The following is a 12449-nucleotide window of genomic DNA, read 5'->3' as shown; positions in this document are numbered from 1 at the left end:
GGCAGGATTGGGGAGAAAGGGAGCGGGCGGAGGAGGAAGGCGGAGGGTGGCGGGAGTGTCGGAACCATTAGCGCGGATGCCTGTTCGTATGCGGTCAGAATCCTTTTATCCCGTACAAAGATTCCTGCGGGATTCCTTCGTTCGTTATCATCGCGTGCAGCGTGCACGGCCGAAGCAGAAACGAAACAAGGCAGAGGGACGTAAGGAGGAAGAGGAACGCGATGGGAAACGGCCGTGCGGGATGAGGGGAGGCGGGGAAGAGGAGAAGGGAGAGGGAGAGGGAGAGGGAGAGAGAGAGAGAGAGAAAGTCGAACCAGTCCTCTCGGAGGCACGGGCCTCCCACGATATTCGCCCAGTGAGGAGTTATGAAGTCGTCCAGCCGGAGAACCAGTTGGCTATATTTCGCGAGGATAGGTCCGCGCGGTGGTACGCGGTGATTCGTGCAACACCACCCGGACGAGGGGACGAGATCCACCGTCTTTGACGACGCATCCGGAGAAGAGATCCGGAGAGACAACAAGAATGATGATGCCTTCGACGAATATCCTTCAACTCCTTCGTAAATCGTCTTTATTTTCATTTTCTTTTTTTTTTTTTTATACGTCCATTCTTTTATAAATTACAAAAAATCGTGTAAAAAAAAAGAAAAAAAAAAAAAGAAAGAATCCACGATGCGCGTACAATTACCGTTAAATCATCGTTTCCTCGCTCGAAGTTTGATGTCGAGACTATCATCTAACACTGGATGGTTAAATGCGGTTTCTTCCACGGTCTCGAATCCGTGTGGATGGATAGGTGATCGCCGCACGTGATCAAAAGTAACAGCGGTAAGGAGCTAAGGGAGAGAGATGTATATAAAAATAATTTACTCGTTTATCTCGTTTCCATCTCACCAATGTCGAATATTTACAAAAAAGCGGGGCAGGGGGGGGACTTTTCGCGCGACGCTTCGACAGGCGCGATAAATATTTCGAAAAATATAATATATACATTTTACATATAAATTTATATTCATTCGTATATAACTAATCTACGCATATTATATACAAGTACGCGATCCGAAGGATCGGAATAAATAACGAGTTTAACGAATCTCGCGTTCGCTATAAAAAAAGACAAAAAAAAACAAAAAAGGGGGGGAGGGGGAGAAAACACGACGCGTGGGAAATTTCGAAGCGCCATGCGATATTTCGGAGAAAAAAATCCGAGAACAATATCGTATGTACAGCGAGACCATTTTTCAAAATTTTTACATCTAACGTTCTAAGATTAGGATCGCGATCCGATAACAATTCATTCTCACCGTCTCAGTCTTTAATACGCGTCCGTGAACGTCGTAATAAATATACACGGTTTCGATCGTTTCGCGTAATACTGAGAGACAATACAGGAGGAGGCGGCGGCTCCGTAACAGCTCCTCGCGGGATTCGGTCGATTTCGGTCGAAACCGAACGCAACGTTGTATGTGGATCATCGCATGGATCATCTTCTTCTCTCGTCGTGGACAACGACGAAGACGACGAAATTGATTCGGGAAACGACGAGCGACTACCGAAATGTGTCCTTCGCCAGGAAGGAGGTAGTCTCTTCGAAAAGAATGGAAATCGGGGGGGGAGAAGTGGGTCGGCCTAGAGACACGTGTGTATCGTCTTCTTGATTTTGCAGAGCTGACACTTGACCTCGCAGCACCAGTGAAACGTGCAGGCGCATCTCTCGACGACGGTCACCTCTTGCGTTTTGTAGCCTCTGCCGCAGCACATCAGGTCGCAGCCGTCGACACCGATACTCGTGTCGTTGCACTGTCTACCGTGGGTGCCGAGAATGCCGAGTTTCGGGTTCTTCTCGCAGAACGGGGGTGAGGGTTCCAGGTAGACGAGGTCCTTCGGTCCGGGCGGCTTGTGCTCCGGATTGTACGGCTTCAGCTGGAAGTTGTACCGGTGTCGACGACCCAGACCTTCCCGATGCCCGTGCACCGAATTGCTCGCCGAATTGCTCACGATCGCGTTCCCATTGCCACGCACCCGATCCGAGTTGCTCACCATAACTCTGGACGCGCCGTCGAATCGGTCCTTCAGGTTGTCCCCGACCACGCGAAAGTTGGGTAGCCTCATCCAGCAGGTCTTCACCGTGCAGGAGCCGGACATGCCGTGACACTTGCACTCCTGCCGCATCTCCGAGGACACGTGCTGCGACACACGAAGCAACCACCTCGAGATCCTTTTTTCTCTTTTTTTTCCCCCCTCTCCTCGTTTCATCGCCGCGAAAAAGAAACTTACCGCTCTACCTGCCTCGTTATTGTGAAGATTCATCTTTTCGCGTAGATTTCGACCACGTTCGCCCGTGTCCACGAATTCACGGGAGAATTTGAAACCGTAGCCGATGTTGTCCGAGCAACCACCCCATTCCCAATCCCGCGTGGTGGATGGTGGTCGCGATTGGTGAGTATAGTCGCAGGAACAGGACTGGATGCTGCCTTCGCTGCACGCTCTCGCGATGCTGTGAGTCACTGCAGCGCTAGTGATGGCGTAGATGAACGCGGTCTCTCGACAACCTGTAACAAAATACCGTTACCGTTAACTCGGCTTACGTTTCTTCCTTTCATCTCGTTCGTCGCAAGTGTATATCATACCGTCGAATATTCGGCCAAGTGCGGAAAGAAACATCGGACGGAGGATGATTCGTAAATCGCGGCGAGCGAGTAGAAACGTCGAAGGAGGAGGAGGAGGAGGAGGAAGAACGTCTCAATCGTTGGCCGTTCGCGTGGACTACCTGCGCGCGCGAAATCCGCTCCGCGCAGGTGTGGAGGGAAGCCGAGAGGATGTGTGCGAAGGGAAAGAAACGTGGTCCGATGTTCGAGCGAAAGACAGAGACGAGCGGTTGTTGGAGCGAGAAGAGGCGCGACCTTAACCCCGGAGTGGGCTGACCCGAGAGGCAGCTCGACCTTATCTGCATAAGGCGCAGGTGCCTGCCGGTTCCTTTGCAACCGACCGACCGGTATCTTGGCGCGTAGCCTCCGAGCGAAAGGGTCGTTTCGCCAATTGCCACCTACGTGTATGGTCGCGGAGATAACGGGAGGTTATCGCTCGATGCGTCACGATTCCCGTGGTCGTCCAACGGGAGAGATGGCTCCCTTCCTTCAACTGTGGGACCGAAGTAAGACGTCAAACCGTGGTGGAGTGCGTGAAGAAAAGGGAAGGAGGAGCCGGTGTCGGGGTCCACGTAATCGACCGCGTCAAATTTCGGGGCGAGAATTCGTCACGAGTTGTTTTCCGCGCGCGACTGAGGCCGAGCTCGGCATTCGCGTTCACGCGTTTCCCGAACGCGAACGAGAAAAAGCGCCTTCACGCCGAAACGCGATAAGAATGGAAGGAGAAAAGGAAGCGAGGTGGAGAGAAAGGGACGATTTTTCCCTAATCCTCCGAATCCAAAGACCGGAGGCGAAAACGGTGGTCGATAGATCCTTTCCAGGCCGGAGGTAAAACCTTACGAGGAAGAGGCCGACGGCGAGGGAACGCAAGATTTACGCCGTTCCACCGCGTTACCGCGCCGAATCCTCGAGCTGTCCTCCTCGAAATTTCATCGGTTCCGGATATTATTCCTCATCATCTCGGACTGCCATGACCGAAAGGATTACACGGCTGGTGGGAGTTTTTCTCGCGAAAACGCCCGGTTCTCCCCCGTCGTTGTTGACGATGAAATCATCTCGCGTGTACTCGCCACGTCCCTTCTCGTCGTAATCGTCTTTGGAGAGAGCGTGAGACCGCGCTCCACGATCGCTTTCCTCCACGATTTTTTACGATCGTCAAACAGCTCCGGATGGTCGAGATAAGAGAGACGGAGCCGAGTCACGAGAACGGTATTCGAGGCGAAAAATCGTTATCGAAAACACGGAGAGAGAAAGGAACATAACCTCTCGATATTTCCGAGGGATGTTTGTTTGTCCTCCTCGCGGGTTTGGAACGCGCATACGAAGACGACGACGACGACGACGACTTTGACGGTTTGTTCGTTCGGCACGTGATAAAATAAACGGTTTCACGTTCGCTTTATCGGTCCGTGCAAATAGCGGAGACGCGGCTCATTGCCACAGGGTAAATATCCGTATGTACGTACATACATACGTATTGCAGGAAAGTCGTTCGCGTAGTCGCGTATCTGTTCCCGCAGCGGAGAAGAAAAACGGTTGGTTGTTTCGCGAAAAGCGAGCGCGCGTCATCGCGGCGAGGATCCGAAAGAAGAAAAATAAAAAAAAGGTGGCGTGGTGGAGAGAGGACGAGAGGAGATCGTAGCCGAGTGACATCGCGACGCGGGTTTACGACGGTCGTCCGCGACCGTGGTGAAATTCCAGGAAGATAAAATCGCCGGAAATTATTGCTACCGCCGCGAAGATCCGGAGGAAGCCGGGCGAGGAAGAAAGAAGAGCGAGAAGGGAGAGGAGGAGGAGAGAAACGCGTGGTTGGTCGACGAGGAGCGACGTCGATCCTCGAAAAACTGCATCGACCGGCTCGCGTTGCTTGAATGCAAAAGTGGTGCAGGGTCGGGGGGGAAGGGGTCACACGTAGGGGGAAAAGGGGTGCGAAAATGCGATCGCCATATAGGTTATGCGGACTGGCGCGGGAACTCGTACTCCGGAGCGTGGAAGCAAACAAGATGTAAAAATCACGGAGGACCGATGGGGGGCAACAGGCCCATTGGCTCGCGGCTCACGTTTTCGCAAGAAATCGTGGCGTGCCGTCGACACATGTAGCCCATCATAGGCCGCGATTTATGGCGGCGTAACGCCGTCGTAAAAACCCGATGACGGGTCTCCGTATAAGACGCGACGCTCGCGCGCCACGCCGTTTTGATATCGATCGCGAATTTCCCCTTTAAATGGCCTCTCGATCCTCTTCATCCTATCTCTTTCTTCCTTCCTTCCCGTCCTTCTCTTTCTCTCTCTCTCTCTCCCTCTCTCTCCCTCTCTCCATCTCGATCCCGATCTCCAAGTCCGCGTGCACGGAACGCTCTCCCTATATTCGTATACCGTTCCCGCTCCGATCGCTTTCGTTCCGCGTTGCACTTTCTCTCTTTCTCTTTTTTCTTCAAAGCAGAATCGGACGCGTGGTCCGAAATGGAAAGGAAACGCAACGGATCGCACGGAGGCCACGCGAGATTCGCAGTTTACCGAGCAATTAGACGGATACGGAGTTCTCGGCTCGAGAATCCACGCGAGACCAACACCTCGAAACGATGAGCGGCCGCAGGGGAAAGGAGAAAAGAAGAAGAAGAAGAAGAAGCTGAAGAAGGAGAGGAAGAAGAGGAAGGAGAAGGAGAGCGAACGAAACCGAGGGGTAGACACCGATGCGGTAGGTGGCTCTTGGCGGCGAAATGATTACAGGCCGCGAACCTACTCACTACCAGCTATAATATCGAGTACAAACGCCTCCAAAAGTATCGCGGCGTACCTTCGGTTTGGACACGCGCGGGATATTTCTGCCGCTCGAGTATCGTCGAACGGACGTTACCGAATTCAACCGATTTCGTTCACGGTCGGGTGGAATTAAAAAGAGGAGAAAAAAGAGATAGAGAAGAGAGCGAGGATCGTGAAAAAGACGAGAAGAAAAGGACACGCGACGAGCGTATGTAATCGTACGACCCCCTTGCATAATCCGGAAACGACCGTTTAGGTCGCCGCGACGACCAGTCTGCAGCACCAGATCCCCCTTCCCCCTCTCTCCCTCCTCCATCTTTAAATAAGAGTACACGCGAACATTACGAATCGTCGATAGCGATCTGCGTTTCCCCTCGCGCGCGCTTACACGAGCACCGCGTAGATCTAATCTCGAAGATCTGCTCGAAGACAAAAGATGCGAATTGATTAAAAGAGAGAAAGAGAAAGAGGGGAAGGGTAGAGGGAGGGGGGAACAAGATCGTGATCAAAAGGAGAAACTGATCTTCCTTGGATCGAGCCAATCGTAAAAAAAGGGGCGAAAGGTCACGGTTGCTTTCATTCCCATATGCGTCTATACGTATATCAGAATTCTAATAATAAATGACACACGATTTACATTTCTATCGTGAAAGATTTACAAAAAAAAAAATGATCGAGAATTTGATCTCGATCGAGATAAAGATAATAGATGATAGAGATAGAGAGAGAGATATATCGAAAGCGCGTTGATGCGTGGCAAAGCGCAAGGGTTATGGGCAGCGACGATCTCTTCGTTATTTTGTATTCCTATACTTTCTTTTTTTTATTTTTTTTTTTTTTTCAGTTTTACTAGCGCGATAAGTGGCCATATGGGGACACCGAACGTAATAGGGCGGGAGCGGGCCGAGCGAAAAAGCTCGGCTTACAATCGCCTCGACGAGATCTAAAAGAGCCGCAGGGGAGCCAGAACTGGTACGAGAAGGTCCATTATCAGGTTGCAAAACATACATCTGGTCGGTGAGGGCACGTGCCCGGGGCCTTCGGACCAAGGGCACGCCCCTTTCGATCCCCTCGATCTCTCTCCACGATCCTGATCCTTGCCTCTTCTCTCCCCTTCACTCAATTCTATCTCCCTGATTTCCGCTACAACCCTCCGCGCCAACACTCTGTCGTCTTCGAATAATCTTCCGCTTCGAGCGTCTTTCCTCTTTCCTTCTCGCCACCGAGAATTCGAAGAATTCTTAGGGATCTTGAGATCTTGAGATCTTTCGCCCTTCATCGAAAATCAAGCGAAATAGAGATGAAATACGAAGCGAGCATGTTCGATTCAAGATAGAATAATATAACGGTGGTCGAATTCTCGATTCTCAGATCTTGAAATTTTTCGTCTTACTTTCGAAAAATGTATTAAAAAAAAAATAAATAAAAGAAACATCGACGATACTCGTTTCAATGATCTTCAATTCCACAACTGGATGAGAAAATTCAAAAATCACGTATCAATTAACGGAATCGTAATCTAATTACGCCAATATCTTAATTACACGGTCGAACAGTTAGCTTTTTACGGTGCTTCGCGAATCGATCGACTAACGATATTATCGCGTTGAAATTCGATCACTTTGCGATAAGAAGGTTAATTCGATGAATTCGCTCTTCGTTTATATGATAACGATGTAGCCAAATCGATATCGCAAGAGAAAATCTTTTTTCTTTCGATTTCGCTCAACCTCCAAAATTAAGGATAATTAAGGATAATTGACGTTAATAGATAAAGTTCGAATCTCGACGAATTCGCCGAGTCCGCGAAATTTAAGAATCCGCTCCTCATCTTTTTCGTCTTTCTCTCAACCTCTTTCCTCGAAACCTCGTCTCCTGTAAATCTCTATCGGGAATACCGGTTGTCGGAGACGACCACGGACAATGGGCTGTTTTTTGGGAACGTGGAACGAGTCCACCTTATGGTCCGTTATACATGTATATATGTGCGCCGTTTTATCGCGAATCTCGATTCTTCTCGACTCTAGTCCGAGTGGCAGCCTCAAAGAGATTCGAGGCAAAAGGAAATAAAACGAAATAAAATGAAATGAGATAAAATAAAATAAAATAAAAAAAAAAAAACTCGGCCTTCGCAAAGATGTTCGCTAATTTCTCGAGTATCGCTAGGAACGAAGGTATACGTATATATATCTTTCGATGTCAATTAGCGAAGCTCGCGCCGCGCTGATAATTTTCGAGCGGCAATTAACGAACCAGATGATCGGTCGGGGGGATAAAAAAGCAGCGGAGAAAGAGAAAGGAAATCCGATGCTCACCTCTGTCCACGATCTTGCCGAACAGATTTTTCCCACGGAGGAAATTCTTGGTGGAACAATTCCATCGACGATTGCGAAACTGATGTTGGCACTCTGCGATCGCTTGATTCGCGCCCCTGGCCACGGCCATCAACACTCCTGGATTTTCCCTGGCCAACCTGCGTTGCTTTCTCCTCAAGGTCGCGTACACTGTGGGATCCATGTGAAGGGAGGCTGGAGACATTGGCAAAAAATTGTTCGGCTCTCCTGCCTTCGCGATTCCCCTGGGAAGAAAAGTCGACCAAGTCGGTCCGTTTAATTTCTCCTCGGTCGGAACACATTATATCCTCGCGTGTTTGTTGCTCGATGAAAAGAAAAAAAGGAAAGAAAGTAAAGAAAGAAAAGAAAGAAAAATAATCGCGCTAGATCATCCTCCTCTCCCTACGTCCTTCTTCCGCGTCTCGAGAATCGAGTCTGGGAGGGAGGGGGCGGGCTGAGAGGAAGAAGGCGGCAGACTCCGCGCGAAAGACGCCCTTTCAAACAAGGATCGCGTTAACGAAGAGTTTTGACAGCGAACGATACCGGGTGGTCCCCCGAGGGACTTGGCATTCCCGTTTCACCACGATGATACCTTTATCCCTCCCGTATAATAAATCGTGCGAAATCTCTGGTTCCGCGATTCACAATCGGTACATCGTACATTGGCATTCCTCGTGCATTCGGTCGACACTAATTTGGTTTACGCGTAAAAACGGTACACTCCGAGAGTTGGCTCGAGAGTCGAAGGAAAAGAGAGAAGGAGAGACAACAAGAGAGACTCTTCAAGAGAAGAGAAAGAGAGAAAGAGAGAAGAGAGGAGAAGAGAAGAGGATAGGGAGGAGGAAGGGGGCAAGGAGAATTAGTTCGAAAGACGAAACTGGTTCAACAGTTTCGGTCAACGGTAGCGGCGTATATATAAATCAAGCTGCCGCGCGAGTTCTGGCTGCGAAAGAATTCGCGTCTCGATCGATCGAGCGTCGCGCAGAAAAACGCTCGAGAGAGAGAGAGAGAGAGAGAGAGAGAGAGAGAGAGAGAGAGAGAGAGAGAACGGTCTCTGCCCGCGCCGTTGTCCATCCGTGAGAAGAACGTGCAAACTTTTAGAGAAACGTTTCTCGAGCGGGATCGGGAATGCTTCGAGATCGGGCGGTCGACGATCCTCGCGCGAAGACGAAGAGGATTGATCGTTTACGACTGCTTTGCCGCTTTGCTACGAGAGACGCGGCCTCCCGTTTGGTTATTTTTCCTAGTTGAAAATGGGAGCACGTTCTACGCGGCCTAGAGAGCTACGTCGATTCGAAAAATAGCTCGCGCCCGCAGGGATCGGATCTCTCGTCGCCGCGCATAATAAACAGCTAATCACCGTTCTCCTAGAACCTCCGTCGACGATCCGTTGTCAACGACTCGCTTGACGCCTAGCAGAGACAGTCGAGGAGGAAACCGACCGCACCACGCTTCACCGCGAAAAGTCTAGCCAGCTGCGACCGAGATTTCTCGTTGACACTCTTGCGCCCCGTATAAATAAACCGAATCGCGATACGTACGTACAAACGGATCGTAAAATCGACCAACACCAGCGCGCAATACATCCCCTCCTTCCAACTCGCCCACGATCGCGACGAAAATCGAATTCTTCTTTCCCCTTGGAGTAGAAACAGCGCGAAATTTTCGTTTCGTATTCGCGTATTCAAGATTCGACGATTTATAGGAGATCGAGGAATCTCTTCGGCGATGATAATCGAAAGCTTGGGGAGCGAGTTATTTGCAACAATCATTCCAGCGATCGTCTCTTTTCGTCGTCGCGCGAAATTCTTGGCGTACACGATCGGTCGACGAATCTCGCGGGTCTCGAGAACGCGAGAGCTGGCAGGCAGGCGGGCGGGCGAGCGGGCGCGCGCTTGCCCGGTGGATCGTTTATACGATGCATTCGATAAGCGCGATGTCCATAAATAAGCCGTGCTCCGGACCGGTTAGGATATATCTATTGCTTGTAATTTACGTCGGGTAGAAAGCTCAGGGACGATTCTCGACGACGATCCTACCCGGTTCTCTGTCCCCTCTTCTCCCTCTCGCTCCTCTCCATCTAGCTTGTCCACGTGTTTTCTGCCAGCGGACACGCCACCACGACGAAAATAATTTATCGTCCGACGAGGACTAATAACGATCCGGTGCCACGCGTCCCTCCCCTCCCCTCCCAGTGACAAAAGGCTATATTAAATTCGCGCGATTATCGTTGAATTATTTCATCGATCGTCCATCGATCACCACAATCATCCAGCTCTCGAAATCATAAACGTGTCCCTCATAAACGTCATTCGTCGATCGTTAATATAATATTAATCCTCGCGTACAACCGATATTTAATCGCGATCGCACGTCGCGAATCAGGTTGAGATGTCACGACTCCGAAGCAACGTCTTTTTCGTTCCGTGTCGATCCATCGATCGATCGATCGATCCAGTTTCGCGCACTTCCATTCCGATCTAACGCGCCCGCAGTTAGACAACTACCGCGAATCATCAAATTTCTCGATCGTCGCGTGTAAAATATCCATCTCGTGATCGACGTTGGCGATGGTTCGAAAGACCACCCAGAGAAACGCTGTCGCACCAGATTCGTCTAGCGGGATTATTCGCCTTACACGCGATAACTTATCCCCCTGTTACCGGCGAATATATTAGCGATTTGCCAATGATATCTATCGAGAACAGGCGACAAGCTTAGCCGACGCGAATATATCGAAAAGTCGACCTATCGCAGACACGGCCGGCGATAAATTACTCCCTGGACTGGAAAATTCGAAGCAGGTTGTTTTGTACGCGTCCACGCGAATTTACCGTCGTATTAGATTAATTAATTCGTAGGTAATAATTACCCGCGCGGCGGACGCACGTGACAGTGTGTTAAATCAACGCGGTTGGAAAAGCAATCGAGACCCTGGCTGATTTATCGCCGCCACTTTATCGTTACGCGGATATTTCCGCGGCTATCTCTTTCGGTCGAGAGCACGAGCGCGCTCGCCGCTCAACCACGTATGCACGCACGCTCGATCGTGCACAGCCAACATTATTTATTACCCGGTTAATGAAGTTAGCCATTATCTAATATCCATCCAACATTTTCTTGTAGCCGGGACGTGGGCACGTTTCAACCTATGAGAAATCATTGGCGGATTGAAACGAACGAGCAGCAGCCTTATGATTAATGAATTAATAAAGAAGGCGCGCCCCGCCTGTGTCGCTGCCACCGTTCGTTCGATAAAAGACGCGAGACAGGTGTTAACGCGACTCTTGTCGGTCCGTAATTAACCGCCAAACCGTTACCGAACAACGACGCACGAAAAATTTTTCCTTCCCCGAAACCAGACTCGAGTAACTCGAGTACATTTTTCCTTTTCTTTTTTTTTTTACATCCGTCTCGTCGATCTTGTCATGCGCGGTTACCCCACCACCACCGCCACACCGTCACCAATCCGCTAACTTTATCTTATACGCGCCGGATTCGAGAAACGATATCGAACGGAGAAATAATTTTTTTTCACTTACCACCACATCGATCCTCTACCACGATTCTTGTTCCTTGGCATTTCGGCGATGGACGCGTGAATCGCCACCACCAGGGCACAGATAATCACCCAAAGCCTCATCTTCTGTTGACGATCGAATGCAATCATGGGGGTGGTGTGCATATCCTCCCGCGATTCTGGTCGATCCTCGACGAACGGCGAAACACCATGCACCAACCAACGTTCCACTCACCGGATTACGAAGAACATCACACGGTATTCTCCGTGAACGGTGTCGCGCACATAGCAAGTTTTAGCAAAGCGTACTCTGTCGAGGAGCACTGGAAATACGATACACGTGTATCCAACGATCAAATAGTAGAGAGATGTTTAAATCATCGTTAAGAGACACTTGCACGATCGTTGCACAGAAAATTCCACGATACAGAGAGGAAAGAAAGAAAGAAAGAAAGAAAGAGAAAAAGAGAAAAGAAGAAAAGAAAGGAATAAAGGAAGAAAGAAAGGAAAGAAGGAAGGAAGGAAGGAAGAGACGAGAGTGATCGGTTTCCCGATCGAAACTGAGGAGAGTCAGCTGTCAAAGAATGGACGGATAGATGGATACTGTGGCTGGTAGCTGGTAGATCGTAAGAACCGTGACGCTGTCAGGTCGTTGAGTGACTGTAGTTGGTGGAATGGAGTGGAGTGGAACGGATCGGGCAACCTCGAGTGCCGGAAACTCACCCCCCGAAGGGCTTTTTTCGAGGGGTGGGTGTCACCCTTGCCCAGTTCTCGCCGAATCAGAGATGGTGGGAGAGGCGCACGATGAGGCCGAAGGATACCTGGCAACCCTCCTCGAATGTCTTCCGTCGCTTCTATCGGCTCGGCTAATAACGCAGTTGCCGAAACCTCGAGACTGACAGCCCCGAAATCGGTAGATCAGTCTCTCCGTCGCGGATAGTGGACGTCGATCGGATCTTCTTTCTCGTTCCGTTCCGTTCCCTTCCCCGTCCCGTCTTGTCGCGTCTTGTCCAGTTTCGACGGTAGCTACGGTGTTGTCTCTCCTTTATCGCGTATCGAGAGGGCGAGATGCGTGGCGTGTATGCGCGCGCGATCGATCGGCCGATCGGTCGTCGATCGAACCCAACCAAAGGACCAACCAACGAACGAACGTGCTAGTACGTGCAAGCGAGCACAGCGAGCAGCG

At 50.3% G+C, this 12449-nt stretch overlaps 1 protein-coding gene across 1 annotated transcript; it reads right to left on the bottom strand.

The window, feature by feature from the left end:
- Positions 1-609: 609 nt before the first annotated feature.
- On the bottom strand, positions 610-11759 carry LOC413502 (protein Wnt-1). Its single transcript, XM_026444306.1, has 4 exons — positions 11286-11759; positions 7726-7988; positions 2277-2551; positions 610-2186 (listed from the first exon to the last, which is right to left on the bottom strand). Exons 1-4 carry the CDS (start codon positions 11426-11428, stop codon positions 1629-1631), a joined length of 1239 nt encoding a protein of 412 aa, XP_026300091.1. The 5' UTR covers positions 11429-11759; the 3' UTR covers positions 610-1628.
- Between the last annotated feature and the right edge of the window lie 690 nt (positions 11760-12449).

This window comes from Apis mellifera, linkage group LG1, assembly GCF_003254395.2.
Source record: "Apis mellifera strain DH4 linkage group LG1, Amel_HAv3.1, whole genome shotgun sequence".
NCBI classification, from domain to species: domain Eukaryota; kingdom Metazoa; phylum Arthropoda; class Insecta; order Hymenoptera; family Apidae; genus Apis; species Apis mellifera.
Note: the sequence above shows the minus strand (reverse complement) of the source record. Positions and strands in the feature narration are given on the sequence as shown.